Source organism: Haliotis rufescens, unplaced genomic scaffold (assembly GCF_023055435.1).
Source record: "Haliotis rufescens isolate VD_foot unplaced genomic scaffold, xgHalRufe1.0.p SCAF_16, whole genome shotgun sequence".
Taxonomy (NCBI): Eukaryota; Metazoa; Mollusca; class Gastropoda; order Lepetellida; family Haliotidae; genus Haliotis; species Haliotis rufescens.
The window spans coordinates 32,138,814-32,157,501 of NW_025963846.1; the positions used below are offsets into that span (position 1 = coordinate 32,138,814).

The following is an 18,688-nucleotide window of genomic DNA, read 5'->3' on the forward strand; positions in this document are numbered from 1 at the left end:
CAATCGACCAAAATCGGCACCACAGTTTACCGACAAGATTTCGATTTTGTTGCGCGATTTTGATTGGACTATGCACAGACTCGTCAGTCCAGCCAAAATGTAACTCCATAATACCAGCCAAGTTCGGCAAGTGTGGAAACTGGACTTTTATAGTCAGTTAACTCTCTTGCCTCGGGAATATGCCACCTGGAGTGACCAGTCCTTGCGTATACACGTGGGGTCGGTCGAGGCGTTCAGACACACACACGGGCTGGGGATCCGGGTTAGAATAGGTCTTCAGCAACCCATGCTTGCCGTAAAAGGCGACTATGCTTGCCGTAAAAGGCGACGAACAAGATCGGGTGGTCAGGCTCGCTGACTTGGTTGATGCATGTCATCGTATCCCAATTGCGTGGATCGATGCTCATGTTGTCAATCACTGGATTGTCTGGTCCAGACTCGATTATTTACAGACCGCCGTCATATAGCTGGAATATTGCTGAGTGCGGCGTTAAACAACAAGAAAAACAAAACAAAAAACATGGTCTGGTCGCTACTTCATGTACTACCTGTGAACCATGGGCTGTTGTCAGTACTCACCAGATGTTGGGCCACCTTTTGCTGTTGTTGTTGTTGTTGTTTTCGTTGATTTTGTTGTTGATGCTGTTGATGTTGTCGAAGTGTCTAAGCAAAGAAAAGTTGGAAAATTGACATTGTCTGGTCATTAGTATTACTGTAGATTAGCTCGTGTTCATCCTGGTCACGTGCATTGTGGCTGTCAGACACACCAGGACTGATAGCGACACACTGACCTGGTTCCGTTCTACAACACAACCTTAGTGACACGACTGTCGTAAGTCAATGTTAAGGTATGGGTGTAACGATCACCTTAGCGCTAAGATCATTAACGACAGCCTGGGTACCATTGTACAAAGCGATCTTAGCGCGAAGGTGATCGTAACTCCCATACCTTGACATAGACTTACGACAGTCGTAGCGCTAAGGTTGTTTTGTACGATGGGGCCCGGGGGTCTAAAGCATGTACGATCTACATAGTATTACTGTAAATTATGTATAAATGCAGGAATATATTACGTTACTGCTTTTCATAAGTGCAAGAAAGAAGGCATATTTTAATGTATGTATTTAACCAATACCCCGCTCGGAATCCGACAGGGAGATTATTAGCCATTACTGAACATTACTAGCCATTATTGGACATTACTGGCCATTATTGGACATTACTAGCCATTCTTCTATATATACAACTTATAAACGGCTGACGTGACGCATAGGTGAGGTGAGGTGAGATGAGGTGAAATGGGGTTTAACGTCGCGTCCAAGATTATTGCACTTATATAGTGACATGCATCACTGAGGTTGTTCTTAACAAACCTAGCAAGCCAAACAGCCCCAATGACAGACCCAATGAATATTATTGGAATGCATGTGTTGTGTCAGATGTTCCTGAAGACCCAGTTGTGCATCCATGCGCTCATATCTCACCTCCCTTTTTGTGGAACTATTTTATTTCGCGATTCAACTTGCTGTCGTATGGTTGTCAGTGTAAACACGAAGTCAACGTAGTGAAAATTGTGTATAGATCTGGGCCTGCATCCTTCGAGGTAAAAAGATAGTGATAAAAACTAGCAAGAATTGACTGTCACTTTGTGTGAGTTCATGGGATTGTGAACCTTCATAGAGCGGGGGCCAAGCATGGAGAGATTAGCTTCAATAAGTGCAAGAAAGAAGGCATAACATTGTTAAATTGTTATTAATAGCTGCATGCTTCAAGATGTTATTTGTTATTACAATGTAGTTAGTAAGACAGACATATCACGTGACACTGTTTCTCAAAGAACATACAATTATTCGTTATTGACAAAACATGAAATAAATATAAATACGTTAGTGACTTCGTGTAAGCAGAAATACCTGATACATGTAAAAAGCCACAGAAGCCTGCTGATGAGATAACATGAAACATGAAACATGAAACATATTTCTCTCTCTCTCTCTCTTTCTCTCTCACTCTCTCTCTTTCTCTCTCTTTCTCTCTCTCTCTCCGCTACATGTAGATATGCCACAGAATTTCTTCACCCGTTTGATCGTTTGACACAGACCTTCAAAGATACGTACATCCCAAAATGGCATGATTCTTTCTCCAATTACTACACTACATTTAAGACTACTATTATGCCAGAACCTTTTCTATTATGTGTAAATTTACATAAGTTTAGAACAGCTTCTTCTCGATTTCGTTGTGGCTCACATGATCTATTTATTGTAACAGGCAGATATGAAGGTATTGCAAGAGAACACAGACTTTGTAGGATTTGTAAAACTTATTGTACTGAAGATCAATATCACTTTTTATGTGTATGTCCAGTGTATAATGACTTAAGAGCAACACATCTAAATAACCTTTTCTATCACAACCCAAACGGTAACAAATTCTGTAAATAAATGACATGTGATCTATGTTCATTTATCATGCTATGAAACTAAGTAAAATGTATGAATTTGTTACACGCCCCAGAAAATGTACTATAGGCCTCAGTACCATGAATAATGATGGATTGATTCAATCATTGATTGATTTTGTATTCCACTATCCATGACCCACACCCCTTGGTGCAGGGAAGGTGCTTCATCCTGACACCTCTATCATATTACAGAGGCATTATCTTACCCGACGACGGCCTTAACGTCGTCGTCGTCGACCTCTGTCCGCTGATGCAGCTGCCGTCCGTCTTGTCGCAGACCTCGTTCGTGTTGATGCAGTTGCAGCGGCTGCTGCATTGTTCCCCAAACCAGTAGTCCCCACATACTGAAAATAGGGAAACATTACACGTACATCAATAAGTACAGATCACTGTCAATGTAAACATCGCTGTCAATGTAAACATCACTGTCAATGTAAACATCACTGTCAATGTAAACATCACTGTCAATGTAAACATCACCGTCAATGTAAACATCACTGTCAATGTAAACATCACCGTCAATGTAAACATCACCGTCAATGTAAACATCACTGTCAATGTAAACATCACCGTCAATGTAAACATCACTGTCAATGTAAAGATCATTGTCAATGTAAACATCACTGTCAATGTAAACATCACTGTCAATGTAAACATCATTGTCAATGCACATCCACATGTAAACATCGCTGTCAATGTAAACATCACTGTCAATGTAAACATCGCTGTCAATGTAAACATCACCGTCAATGTAAACATCACTGTCAATGTAAACATCACTGTCAATGTAAACATCACTGTCAATGTAAACATCACCGTCAATGTAAACATCACCGTCAATGTAAACATCACTGTCAATGTAAACATCACCGTCAATGTAAACATCACTGTCAATGTAAAGATCATTGTCAATGTAAACATCACTGTCAATGTAAACATCACTGTCAATGTAAAGATCATTGTCAATGTAAACATCACCGTCAATGTAAACATCACTGTCAATGTAAACATCACTGTCAATGTAAACATCACTGTCAATGTAAACATCACCGTCAATGTAAACATCACCGTCAATGTAAACATCACTGTCAATGTAAACATCACCGTCAATGTAAACATCACTGTCAATGTAAAGATCACTGTCAATGTAAACATCACTGTCAATGTAAACATCACCGTCAATGTAAAGATCATTGTCAATGTAAACATCACCGTCAATGTAAACATCACTGTCAATGTAAACATCACTGTCAATGTAAACATCACTGTTAATGTAAACATCACTGTCAATACACATCCACATGTAAACATCGCTGTCAATGTAAACATCACTGTCAATGTAAACATCACTGTCAATGTAAACATCGCTGTCAATGTAAACATCACTGTCAATGTAAACATCACTGTCAATGTAAACATCACTGTCAATGCACATCCACATGTAAACATCACTGTCAATGCACATCCACATGTAAACATCGCTGTCAATGTAAACATCACTGTCAATGTAAACATCACTGTCAATGTAAACATCACCGTCAATGTAAACATCACTGTCAATGTAAACATCACTGTCAATGTAAACATCACCGTCAATGTAAACACCACTGTCAATGTAAAGATCATTGTCAATGTAAACATCACTGTCAATGTAAACATCACTGTCAATGTAAACATCACTGTCAATGTAAACATCACTGTCAATGTAAACATCACCGTCAATGTAAACATCACCGTCAATGTAAACATCACCGTCAATGTAAACATCACTGTCAATGTAAACATCACTGTCAATGTAAACATCGCTGTCAATATCACTGTCAATGTAAACATCGCTGTCAATGTAAACATCGCTGTCAATGTAAACATCACTGTCAATGTAAACATCGCTGTCAATGTAAACATCACTGTCAATGTAAACATCACTGTCAATGTAAACATCACTGTCAATGTAAACATCATTGTCAATGTAAACATCATTGTCAATGCACATCCACATGTAAACATCGCTGTCAATGTAAACATCACTGTCAATGTAAACATCACTGTCAATGTAAACATCACTGTCAATGTAAACATCGCTGTCAATGTAAACATCACCGTCAATGTAAACATCACCGTCAATGTAAACATCACTGTCAATGTAAACATCACTGTCAATGTAAACATCATTGTCAATGCACATCCACATGTAAACATCGCTGTCAATGTAAACATCACTGTCAATGTAAACATCACTATCAATGTAAACATCACTGTCAATGTAAACATCACTGTCAATGTAAACATCGCTGTCAATGTAAACATCACCGTCAATGTAAACATCACTGTCAATGTAAACATCACCGTCAATGTAAACATCACTGTCAATGTAAACATCATTGTCAATGTAAACATCACTGTCAATGCACATCCACATGTAAACATCGCTGTCAATGTAAACATCACTGTCAATGTAAACATCAACGTCAATGTAAACATCACCGTCAATGTAAACATCACTGTCAATGTAAACATCACTGTCAATGTAAACATCATTGTCAATGTAAACATCACTGTCAATGCACATCCACATGTAAACATCGCTGTCAATGTAAACATCACTGTCAATGTAAACATCACCGTCAATGTAAACATCACCGTCAATGTAAACATCACTGTCAATGTAAACATCACTGTCAATGTAAACATCATTGTCAATGTAAACATCACTGTCAATGCACATCCACATGTAAACATCGCTGTCAATGTAAACATCACTGTCAATGTAAACATCACTGTCAATGTAAACATCACCGTCAATGTAAACATCACCGTCAATGTAAACATCACTGTCAATGTTAACATCACTGTCAATGTAAACATCATTGTCAATGTAAACATCACTGTCAATGCACATCCACATGTAAACATCACTGTCAATGTAAACATCACCGTCAATGTAAACATCACTGTCAATGTAAACATCACTGTCAATGCACATCCACATGTAAACATCACTGTCAATGTAGAGATCATTGTCAATGTAAACATCACTGTCAATGTAAACATCGCTGTCAATGTAAACATCACTCTCAATGCACATCCACATATAAACATCACTGTCAATGTAGAGATCATTGTCAATGTAAACATCACTGTCAATGTAAACATCGCTGTCAATGTAAACATCACTGTCAATGTAAACATCACCGTCAATGTAAACATCACCGTCAATGTAAACATCACTGTCAATGTAAACATCACTGTCAATGTAAACATCACTGTCAATGTAAACATCACTGTCAATGCACATCCGCATTAAATATACGTATAAACGTATCTGTGTGTGTAAACATTAAGGTAAATGTATATCCAAATATAAATACGACACGGTGATACTAGCTGACGCACAGATACGGTCAGCAGTTGATTTGTGCCGTGTGGAGCACGTGTAGTGCAGTTATTGTGTAGACGCCCTGAGGACCATACATGGACCAGTCTATACATGGAAAGCACCAAGACGCTTTGAATTCCAGCACTCTCTGTTCAGCTCTGTATAGCTCTGTATAGCTCTGTATTACTCTGTATAGCTCTGTATAGCTCTGTATAACTCGGTATTACTCTGTATAGCTCTGTATTACTCTGTATAGCTCTGTATTACTCTGTATAGCTCTGTATTACTCCGTATAGCTCTGTATAAGCTCTGTTTTACTCTGTATAGCTCTGTATTACTCTGTATAGCTCTGTATAGCTCTGTATTGCTCTGTATAGCTCTGTATAGCTCTGTATAGCTCTGTATTACTCTGTATAGCTCTGTATAGCTCTGTATTACTCTGTATTACTCTGTATAGCTCTGTATTACTCTGTATAGCTCTGTATTACTCTGCATTGCTCTGTATAAGCTCTGTATTACTCTGTATAGCTCTGTATAGCTCTGTATTACTCTGTATAGCTCTGTATAGCTCTGTATTACTCTGTATAGCTCTGTATAGCTCTTTATTACTCTGTATAGCTCTGTATTACTCTGTATAGCTCTGTATTACTCTGCATTGCTCTGTATTACTCTGTATAGCTCTGTATTACTCTGTATAGCTCTGTATAACTCTGTAGATCTCTGTATAGCTCTGTATAGCTCTGTATTACTCTGTATAGCTCTGTATTACTCTGTATAGCTCTGTATAGCTCTGTATAGCTCTGTATAGCTCTGTATTACTCTGTATAGCTCTGTATAGCTCTGTATTACTCTGTATTACTCTGTATAGCTCTGTATTACTCTGTATAGCTCTGTATTACTCTGCATTGCTCTGTATAAGCTCTGTATTACTCTGTATAGCTCTGTATAGCTCTGTATTACTCTGTATAGCTCTGTATAGCTCTGTATTACTCTGTATAGCTCTGTATAGCTCTTTATTACTCTGTATAGCTCTGTATTACTCTGTATAGCTCTGTATTACTCTGCATTGCTCTGTATAAGCTCTGTATTACTCTGTATAGCTCTGTATTACTCTGCATAGCTCTGTATTACTCTGAATAGCTCTGTATTACTCTGTATAGCTCTGTATAGCTCTGTATTACTCTGTATAGCTCTGTATAGCTCTTTATTACTCTGTATAGCTCTGTATTACTCTGTATAGCTCTTTATTACTCTGTATAGCTCTGTATTACTCTGTATAGCTCTGTATAGCTCTGTATAACTCGGTATTACTCTGTATAGCTCTGTATTACTCTGTATAGCTCTGTATTACTCTGTATAGCTCTGTATTACTCCGTATAGCTCTGTATAAGCTCTGTTTTACTCTGTATAGCTCTGTATTACTCTGTATAGCTCTGTTTAGCTCTGTATAGCTCTGTATTACTCTGTATTACTCTGTATAGCTCTGTATTACTCTGTATAGCTCTGTATAGCTCTGTATAGCTCTGTATTACTCTGCATTACTCTGTATAGCTCTGTATTACTCTGTATAGCTCTGTATTACTCTGTATAGCTCTGTATTACTCCGTATAGCTCTGTATAGCTCTGTATTACTCTGTATAGCTCTGTTTTACTCTGTATAGCTCTGTATAGCTCTGTATTACTCTGTATAGCTCTGAATTACTCTGTATAGCTCTGTATAGCTCTGTATTACAAGGTCTGTGTAGCTCCAGGACATATGAAGGGGTGCAGAGTGCCTGTGTATACATCAAGCTGTAAGGTGCCTGGAACGAGCTGGTGATGCTGCCTAGGTCCCTCGACCTTCACCTTCATCTGGACGACATCTTACATGAGGCCAACTCTTAGTAACCCACTGGAGGGTAGTAAATGAAGGGACTGTATTGCTGTGTTCCAAATATATCTGTTTTGACATTTAAATGCAAGACAGTTGAAAGGGTAAATGTTTAGGAGGATGTATCAGAATACATGCCAATAAGATGCACGAAACTCGTTACATGTGTAAATTCAGAGCTCTCGAGTGTCAACGTCCCCGCTGGACGTGATATTGCACTAGTTCGCGACTGTTATTGTGAAGTTTGAATAAGTATATTTAGTTACACCGATGACAAAATCCTTTTGTTTGTCTGACGTCATATAACAGTCGTGTATGAGTTCATCTGACTATGTAGACTATAGACTGTCGACGTGTTCGTGTGTGTCGTAACTTATATTAACCAGCTGGTTCTTTTATGTAATGTTGAGCGAACTGCATAATTATGTCGTCACAGCTGTGTAAAAGGGGAATCCCATTCGTGACCAACTCGTGTTATTCCGGGACAAGCCGAATAGCTACTCGTGCCCCTCTCATGGCCATTTTTTTTGACCGGGTTCCGTCTTAGCGCAAACGGGCATACCTAAAACAATTGTCAACTCTTTGCGTGATGGTTCACATATATTTCCCCATGTATTATATATATTTCAGATGCAAGCTACAGCACAGCGGGACATGCGGAATTCTACAGTATGATTGAACACATTTAACTGTGTCTTGGGTATATTTTTAGATGCAAGACATATATAAAATGACAAATTATTTCTGAGGGATTCTTTGACGAAGAACTTGAAATCATACGCGCATTCAGATTGGTTTGTCGTATTTTCGCACATAACATTCATCGATAGGGGGACGAGTCTACTTGCAGGTTACGGAAATGGGCGAGTTGTGACGAATGAGGGGAATCCCCTAGTTTCGATCGCTGAGTGGCCATGTCGGAAGCCGCCATTTTCCCCACGGTAAAACTGCTGTGTTTGTTTTGATTTGGAAATATTGCATACACGCAACTTGGCGGCTGTCACGCGTGGTGCTGGTTTGACACTGGATGCAGCACCGTTAACAGCACTAATTGCACACAGCATCGACATCAACACCGCTTGCAAACAGTATGGTGAGCATATAGACTTGATAGCATTGCTCCAGTTGTGTCTGACTTAAAAGCCTATATAGGTCACGTGAATTAATGCAGTTGGGGAGAACAATGTCTGTGTTTTCATAAAGATTGGTTTAATGTCGTGTGAAATTCACATATGTATTGTTTGATAACATTGTTAGATGGTCGTGCATGTCGGTCAACGTCATGTAGAGATGTACCTGCTGTCGGCGGTTAACCTCGCCTGGTAAACAGGCTATAATGGCGGAGGGAGGACACGGCAGTTTAGAGCCTGACGATGAAACAGATTTCGAGAAGATTGAACAATCATCAGAAACCGTTGGCAATCTACAAAATTTAACCATTACAAGTAATAAAACATGCATTGGAAGATTGTTCAACATTTCCCGTGCCAAATCTGTGACTATTAACCAAAGCGCCAATGAGAGTCGCGGGACAGAGCGGACGTTTGACGACGTGATTCATGGCAGTGATATTTCCCTTTGTCAGGGCAACACGCGTGCAGAGCGCACAGGTCAAGGCTATCAGCATGGGTTATGTTTCGTCAGTGAAAGCATCTCAGATGACAAAGCCGTGCATTTTAGGATATTGGAAACATTTGAGGGAAAACACGGAAAATTCAGACTTGGGTTCCTGAAAAGAGACCCAACTCGCCTCAAAGGTACCCCCGTTTTACAGAAGCCAGTGCTCAGTGTTAAATCCTGCGATGATTTCATCATTTGTGACCCTTTCATGGACACGTGTGCATACCCAAATGCTGTGATCTTCTTCTCCTTCTCAAATGGAAAGATCACATTCTGTTCAAGTAAGGATGATAAGCAGGAGTTTCCTTATAAGGGATGGACAGACACCGAAGCCACGCCCATGTGGGCTTTCATTGAACTTCTTGGTCAGGTAACTTCGGCAGAAGTAATTAACAACACATTCCATGACGTCCACGGCTCCAACGTCACTACAACGGAAACCAAAGCCACTCGCACATCCACCTCCTCCAATCTCGGCAGCAAGGGAGGGTATGTGTGTTTCACGCGGACACCAGTAGCTCCTGGGGTGGAGGTTGAGTTCAAGCTGACCGGTATTCAACTGTCAGCCTCGGGGCACCTGCGGGTTGGCCTGTGTACAGAAGATCCTGCAATAATTCATGTAGATACAATACCTGCCAGCGTCACACGAGACAACCGATTCCGGACGATGGATCTTGGGAATGAGGATGGCGTTTGTGGGAACGTCATCAGCCTTGTGCCGATCGAGCAACATCTGTGCGTGTTCGTGAATAACACCAAACAGGTTGGATTCATTAACCTTGGTGAAAAGTCCTACTGCCCTGTTGTGGAACTGTTTGGGAATACAAAGTCTGTAGAGGTGTTTCCACAGCCCCCCTCGGACGAGCCCCAGGTTACAAGGTTCACAGGACACGCTGACATAATGACATGTCCAGCAGTAGACGAGCAGGTGTTAGCTGTGGTGTCTCTGTGGTTAGAGAGCCAAGTCGTAGTGAACCACATCAAATCGGTTGCCATGGCTATAGCGTCTGTGTTGGATACGTACAACCCTTGGGTGTTCTGGAACAGGTGTGTGGAGACTACAGCATCCCTCGCTTCCTACCTTGGTCTGTCGGATTATGTCTACGTGGTTGAAGTCGGAGATGCACCCAGGGTAGTTAGAACCGACGCACTGAGAGTGACTGACATGGTTGTTAAGTTTGCAGAGACGGTTGATGAAGTCAGGGATGCAGTTGGCCGACTCACTGGGCAGGATGACAAGATGGAGCTTCTACGAAGCATTGTGGGAGGTCTACCACATTATGACATTCACCTTCCAAAAAGAACAGCGAGTATCCCGCCACCCCCGTCACCATTCTTGTTGAATCTGTCCTGTTTGCCGACTGATTTCGATGTATGTGAGAACTGGAAGAGGCCGGTGATTGTCAAGGTCCTCCTGGACTCGGCTAACAAGATCGAAGCTTCACTGAAACCCCTGGAGACCAGCATCAGGAAGCTCTACACTCTCGGGATATGAAGGTAGGTGATGCTGCAGAAACAGGAGTGACGTTGGTAGGACGTTGATGAAGAGGAAGTGTGTGAGTTTGGTTTTACGCCACTTTTAGCAATATTCCAGCAATATCACGGCAGAGGACACCAGAAACGGGCCTCACACATTGTGCAAATGTCGGGAATCGAACCCTGGCCTTCGGCGTAACGAGCGAACGCTTGTACCACTAGGCTACCCTATGCCCCTGAAGAGGTAGTGGAAATAGTAACAAGAAACCAGATTGGTCCGTGAGCACAATGCAATGTGTCCTTTGACATCTTGATTTTCGACTTAGAATTCGGGCTGTTTTTGGATTTGGCATGCCCACAAATATATTAAAGTTTGAATTTATCGGCTTAGTTTGTGTGAATGATATGGTCTCGTTGTCTTCATCGCCTGATCGCGTGAGGGCTTGTAAAAACTATTAATAAAGCTATTAATAAAGGGGACACGGGTGAAATATTAATTGGCTACCCCGGCCAATAATGATGAGTAATATTGATAACACAATATGACAACAAGGAGTTTCAGAAAGTTAACAATGACGTGCAAATGTCATCCCTGTGTTACAGGCGACGCCCTCCACACAGGAGGACAATCAGACTGACACCCCTCGCTGCACCCTGCTGTGACGCCACAATGCCCTTTCTCCCTGCAGACTCCACGAGCGTCTCGACACTTGATACCTAACATTCCTCCAGCTGACACTTAACGCGGACCCTCATCCGTGCACATTCCCATCAGATATGTTATGTGCCAGTGTACATTGTAGCGTTATTTAGGATGACAGTAAATGACAACTTGATTGAAGCGCTCGATTAATATTTACAGGTAACAAATATAAGTATTGCGGGTGAATCTTCGACAGATCAGTCTATAAGAAGTGTTAGTTTTATTAACCTACACGCGTGAGTCTATAAGAAATGTTGGTTTTATTAACCTTCACGCTAGAGTTTATAAGAAATGTTGGTTCTATTAACCTACACGCGAGAGTTTATAAGAAATGTTGGTTTTATTAACTTAAACACTTGAATCATGGTATTATTAAGCAACACGCGTGAGTGTATAAGAAATGTTGGTTTCATTAACCTACACGCGAGAGTCAACAAATATGTTGTTTTTATTAACCTATATACGGGTGAGTCTACAAGAAATGCAGATGAAGAGAGGCTTCACTTCCACCATTTATATCCATATGGGAAGGTGTGAAATGTGCATCCGGGCACTCGAGTACGATGCAGGTAGAGACATTACTCGAGTAGTAAACTAGTAGTCGATTACCCAGAGGAGTTATCTCCCAGACGTACGTGAGTTACCTCCCTTGTAAGAGACGTGTAACTCCTCTGGATACTCGACGTGTAATCATATTTACAGTCACTTTGGACAAATAAACACTTGTTTATTAACTTTGTGTCATACGGTCTTCTTTTGAAGGCGGAACCACTCAACGATGAGAAACCATCTCGAGATGAGGCATTCAAAGCTAATCGACTGTCCTGCATCAGAACACGCAAAACGATCGCTTCTCAACCCCACGTTGCATGTTCCATGTTGCAAACTACACGGGGTTGTGCCATTGCTCAACCAGTAAACACGACCCTGTACTATACCAGCTATATTAACGAGTGAGTGACTGAGGGTGGTTTTACGCCGCTTTTAGCAATATTCCAGCAATATCACGGCGGGGACACCAGAAATGGGCCTCACACATTGTACCCATTTCGGGAATCGAACCCGGGTCTTCGGCGTGACGAGCGAACGCTTTAACCACTAGGCTACCCGACCGCCCCTATATTAACGAAGGAAGGAATGTCCTATATGTCCTCCAATAGTATTAGCGAGTACACACATAATATTTCAAGTGAACTATGAATTGTCAGATTATACAGATAAGTTGGAGAGGAATATTCACCTTGCTGATATTCTTTCACAGTGTTGTATCACTTCTTTGAGAGGCATTTAGAAGTTGGAGTACTTAGAGAGGATAATATTTATGGATGAAGAACTTCTTTATTACAATTAGGGGCGACGTGTCGGTGGAGGTTCTAACATGTTCTTGCTTGATAACGGTGTTAGAACCTACACCGAAACGTCGTTCCTGATTGTAATAAAAGGTGTTCATCCATAAATCTTATAATTAATTAGGTATAGTGTAGATTTAAGCTACCACGAGCAATGTTGTTCGGACAAAACGCTTATGAATTTGGCCGATGTTCAGGGTTCGCACCGCCCCCGATAGGTGTGATAGCACCTACAAGGGAAATAACCCCGGTGTCTTCTGAACAGTCCTCCACTGTTATATTCCGGTCTTGTATCATTGAGTGAGTGAGTTGGGTTTAACGCCGCTTTTAACAGTATTCCAGTTATATCACGGCCTGTCAGCTTAATGTGGGATATGACGTTTACCACTTTGGTGAAACCCACGAGCACGGGTATGGTGCTGACCAAAACATTTAGTCTCACATTACAGGACATAGAAATTCATATTTCAGCTTCAGTGAGTATGTTATATGTATGTTAACTCTACATACAGTCTGCGTACGGTGAATTATAACCTGTTTATGTCACGTAGGTAGACGTCACGTTCGTCCCCGACGACCACGTCATTGGCTGAGTGAGTGAGTGAGTGAGTGAGTGGACACGGTGTATGGTTCTGACAAACCAAGAATGTGGGATTCGAACCGACGACGACAGGATACTGGCCTGACTGAGGGAGCAATGTGCTCATCTCGCATGTAGTTTATGATAGGAAGAAGGGGATAGCTTACCTTCAATTACCACTCGACACAGAGCAAGGGTGTTGATTTCTGTCTGAGACAATGGCAGTACAATAGACACAGTATCTCCCTTGACAGGCTTGTCACAGCGAATCGTGAAGGGAGTCGGTGGGTCATTCGGAGTCGATACGCTCTTGCATGGAAGCAAATCGATATACACCTTTAAGTTGCGGAGACTGGCAGCATGGTCTGAAATGTCATGTTTTGAATCAGAAAAATTGTAAAATTTTCCAATAACACAAAACAGTTCGTTATAATAGTGTTCGTTATAAACGTAGTTTACTGTAGTTGGGGTAGTTGTAGTTCTAAGACACAGATCAGTTTATTTCAGCAGCTACGGTGGACTGTCAATGATCTCATCACGCCCAGACAAAAGAGTTGCTGATATTTTCATCGTCAGACGCCGTCGAGTTACGATGACATGCGAGTCACAGAACATGAATAAACTACCCACTTGGTAGCAACAGCGCCGGGCGCCTTTCTTACCAGGTCCCTGCAGGGACATCATTGAACATGTTATTTACTTGTACACGTGTATACTAGAGAGTTGTATGGAATGTACAACAAACCGAGGATCACTCACAGCAGGTCCAACCATGCAGGCTCCACCCTACACCGGCTAATAACAATACTGACAGACTGATTGTCTGTTCAGTATGGAACCCTCGCAGGGACATTGTCGCGTTGTCGCCCTTACCACAATATGCACAAAGTGGGAAACTTAATCAAAGGTGCGACACTGCAGCACGAGATATTTTGTGTTGGGTATATATATCTTGGTGAGTCATCTAGTCTCCCCTATTGGACGGGGACACGATTACTTCCCCCCCCCCCCCCCCCCCCCCCACATACACACACACACACACACGCGCGCACACACTAACCACACATATACACACACAAATACACCATACCCACACAACACACGCACACCATACACACACACACGCACACATAAGCACACATACACACACACGCACACACACGCGCGCGCACACACATACACACACGCAGACATACACACACAACATACACACACAAACACAGACAACACACACATAAAACAACAACACACACACACACAACACACACACAAACACAGACACACACACACAACACAAAACACACACAAAACACACGCGCACACACACGCTCGCACGCACACAAACACACACAACACACACGCACGCACGCACACACCATACACACACACACACACACACGCGCGCACACCATACACACACACACACACGCGCGCGCGCGCACACACACACCATACACACACACGCGCGCGCGCGCGCACACCATACACACTTACACACACACACACACGCACACCACACACACACACACGCGTACACCATACACACACGCACACACACACTTACACACACACACACACACACACACACACGCACGCACGCACGCACGCACGCAAGCACGCACGCACGCACGCACGCACGCGCGCGCGCACACCATACACACACACCGAGGCGATGCTTACCTCTGTGGTGGTATATTGTCAGTTTGCTGATGTCGAAGGTGTTGTTGAGTACCACCGTCCACACTGCTGCCGTCCCGGACGCGTCCGAGATATATGTGCACCTGGAGTTGGAGTAGGTCCCGGCGACGGGGATGCCCGAGTCAGATCCGCTCGGCTGTCTCCGTGTGCTCCGAGTCGCCCCTTCAGCAGCATTAACTGAAACCACAGGGTGTAAACACATCTGAGTTGTGTCCAGTCTTGGGATGGATCCTGTCGTTAGTACAGCTGTGGCAGCTTATAGGACCCTTATGAAGCTGTGATGTACTGACATACATGTATTGATATTGCAAATGTATTATTGTTTGTTTGTTTTTGGTCAAACGTCGCACTCAGCAATATTCCAGGTATATGACGGCGGTCTGTAAATATTCAAGTCTTAACCAACAATCCAGTGACTGACATCATGAGCATCGATCCACGCAATTGGGATACGATGACATGCATCAACCAAGTCAGCCAGCCTGACCATCCGATCCCGTTATTCGCGTCTTACGACAAGCATAGTCACCTTTTACGGCAAGCATGGTCGCCTTTTACGGCAAGCATGTGTTGTAATCGCTTTGTTCACTGAAAGGCACAAGAAACGTCACTTCTGAAAATACTGATAAAACTTAACAGACACTGGCAGTTACATGTTCTGTGGTCAATAAACTCATTTATCGTTCTACTGCTTCTTTTTGTTGCCTCAAAGTCCATTTAACAATTGAGTTTAAAATGGAGCGCTTTGCCCAAACGCAGACTACAAAAGTGCAATGGGACTCAGTTGCGGAAAGGTCTTGTCAAAAACATGATGCATGTGCATATCGTGAATGGTATAGGTATAAAAGACACCCTGTTAAGCTGGCTTTCGTTATTTCGATTCATCAGCCATGCCAAGATTATCAGGAAACGAGAGACAACAGGCCATCGGAAGACTGCAAGCAGGCCAGAGTGCACAAGTCGTTGCACATGCATTCAATGTCAACGTTAGAACGATATATCGTTTGCAACATCGCCACATCACCACCAACACCACCGACGACCGACCGCGTAGTGGTCGTCCTAGAGTCACTACTCCCAGACAAGATCGGTTCATCATTCGCCAATATCTGCAGAACCGATTCCGAATGGCCACTGAAACAGCTCGGCAAACCATTGGCAACCACCAGCGTGCCATCAGTGATCGTACAGTCCGACGTCGCCTAACTGCCAACAACATTTCGTGCCACCGTCCTGCTCGTGTACCCATCCTGAGAGATCGTCACCGACAGGCCCGACTGCAATGGGCCAGGCAGCATCAAATTGGCGTCAACAGCAGTGGAGAAGAATCATCTTCACTGATAAACGTCGCTACTGTGTTTCAACGGTGGATGGCAGAGTCAGGGTCTGGTGAAGGAGGGGCGAACGTTATGCTGATGCTTATGTTATGGAACGAGACCCGTGGGGCGGCCCAAGCATCATGGTTTGGGATGGAATCGGACTGAACCAGAGAGTGGGACCTGTGGTCGTTCAGAATATTGGTCCAGGCAGGGGTAATGGCATCACAGCTCTCCGCTATATGACCAAGTCCTCAGACCCCATATCGTGCCTTTTTTTGCCCGTCATCAAAACCACACCTTTCAGCAAGACGACGCTCGTCCTCACACTGCCAGAGTCACCAGGGACCAGAAACATCCAAATCATGCCTTGGCCTGTCCTCCGGATTTGAATCCCATTGAACACTTGTGGGATGAGATCCAACGCCGACTCAACGACGTACGTCCAAGGCCGACAACTGCAGCAGAACTGCATGTAGCGTTCCTGAGGATATGGGCCCATATCCCAATGGCCTTCATCAACAGGCTAGTCCACTCCATGTACAGGAGATGTGTGGCTGTAGTCAACGCCCTTGGTGGCCACACCAGGTACTGATTTTGAACCCCCAGCTGTGATGTCTTCTGGTGCCTCCCCAAATTCACAATTCGCAAAAACATTCCCCAGACTGTTAATTTCATGTGGGTCAAACTCTGACTTTATCCTATGTCTTTACTTACATATATAAGCATTTGAAAATAAAAATATTTATATGATACATCCACATGACGTTCCCTTTGCCTTTCGGTGTATATACATCAAACCGTTGATAATGTTGATTCATTAATCTATTGATATACACTGAAAGGCAAAACCACTGTAACAGTGTCAGGTTCTGACGCCTTAGGACTGATTGCCAGCATGCGACTAGTGGGGACTTAGAGGATGAGAACGGTCAGTCCTTGTTGAAGACCACATCTGACAGGTCTCCTGAAGCTATCCATCTCTCTCTGTAACAGTGTCTGGTTAGTTCTACTGTCTGTCAGAGTGTCTGGTTAGGTCTACTGTCTGTTAGAGTGTCTGGTTAGTTCTACTGTCTGTTAGAGTGTCTGGTTAGGTCTACTGTCTGTTACAGTGTATGGTTAGGTCTACTGTCTGTTAGAGTGTCAGGTTAGTTCTACTGTCTGTAACAGTGTCTGGTTAGTTCTACTGTCTGTTACAGTGTCTGGTTAGTTCTACTGTCTGTAACAGTGTCTGGTTAGTTCTACTGTCTGTAACAGTGTCTGGTTAGTTCTACTGTCTGTAAGAGTGTCTGGTTAGTTCTACTGTCTGTTACAGTGTCTGGTTAGTTCTACTGTCTGTAACAGTGTCAGGTTAGTTCTACTGTCTGTAACAGTGTCAGGTTAGTTCAACTGTCTGTTACAGTGTCTGGTTAGTTCTACTGTCTGTTAGAGTGTCTGGTTAGTTCTACTGTCTGTTAGAGTGTCTGGTTAGGTCTACTGTCTGTTACAGTGTCTGGTTAGGTCTACTGTCTGTTAGAGTGTCAGGTTAGTTCTACTGTCTGTAACAGTGTCTGGTTAGTTCTACTGTCTGTTACAGTGTCTGGTTAGTTCTACTGTCTGTAACAGTGTCTGGTTAGTTCTACTGTCTGTAACTGTGTCTGGTTAGGTCTACTGTCTGTTAGAGTGTCTGGTTAGTTCTACTGTCTGTAACAGTGTCAGGTTAGTTCTACTGTCTGTTAGAGTGTCAGGTTAGTTCTACTGTCTGTTACAGTGTCAGGTTAGTCCTACTGTCTGTAACAGTGTCAGGTTAGTTCAACTGTCTGTAACAGTGTCTGGTTAGTTCTACTGTCTGTTTGAGTGTCTGGTTAGTTCTACTGTCTGTAACAGTGTCTGGTTAGGTCTACTGTCTGTAACAGTGTCTGGTTAGTTCTACTGTCTGTAACAATGTCAGGTTAGTTCTACTGTCTGTAACAGTGTCTGGTAAGTTCTACTGTCTGTAACAGTGTCTGGTTAGTTCTACTGTCTGTAACAATGTCAGGTTAGTTCTACTGTCTGTAACAGTGTCTGGTTAGTTCTACTGTCTGTAACAGTGTCTGGTTAGTTCTACTGTCTGTAACAGTGTCAGGTTAGTTCTACTGTCTGTAACAGTGTCAGGTTAGTTCTACTGTCTGTAACAGTGTCAGGTTAGTTCTACTGTCTGTAACAGTGTCAGGTTAGTGCTACTGTCTGTAACAGTGTCAGGTTAGTTCAACTGTC

At 42.7% G+C, this 18,688-nt stretch overlaps 2 protein-coding genes across 3 annotated transcripts in view; one reads left to right on the top strand and one right to left on the bottom strand.

The window, feature by feature from the left end:
* LOC124113495 overlaps positions 1-18,688 on the bottom strand; it is a 41,889-nt gene that overhangs the window by 4,409 nt on the left and 18,792 nt on the right. For both annotated transcript variants that reach the window (XM_048397133.1, XM_048397132.1), the window contains exons 3-6: positions 15,120-15,314; positions 13,607-13,804; positions 2,672-2,809; positions 580-663 (exon numbers count right to left, since the gene is read on the bottom strand). In XM_048397133.1, the coding sequence (XP_048253090.1) occupies positions 580-663; positions 2,672-2,809; positions 13,607-13,804; positions 15,120-15,314 (615 nt within the window). The remainder of the gene's footprint in view (positions 1-579; positions 664-2,671; positions 2,810-13,606; positions 13,805-15,119; positions 15,315-18,688) is intronic.
* On the top strand, positions 8,595-12,244 carry LOC124113494. The gene is made up of 2 exons (XM_046473861.2): positions 8,595-10,828; positions 11,411-12,244. Exon 1 carries the CDS (start codon positions 9,048-9,050, stop codon positions 10,824-10,826), a length of 1,779 nt encoding a protein of 592 aa, XP_046329817.2. The 5' UTR covers positions 8,595-9,047; the 3' UTR covers positions 10,827-10,828; positions 11,411-12,244.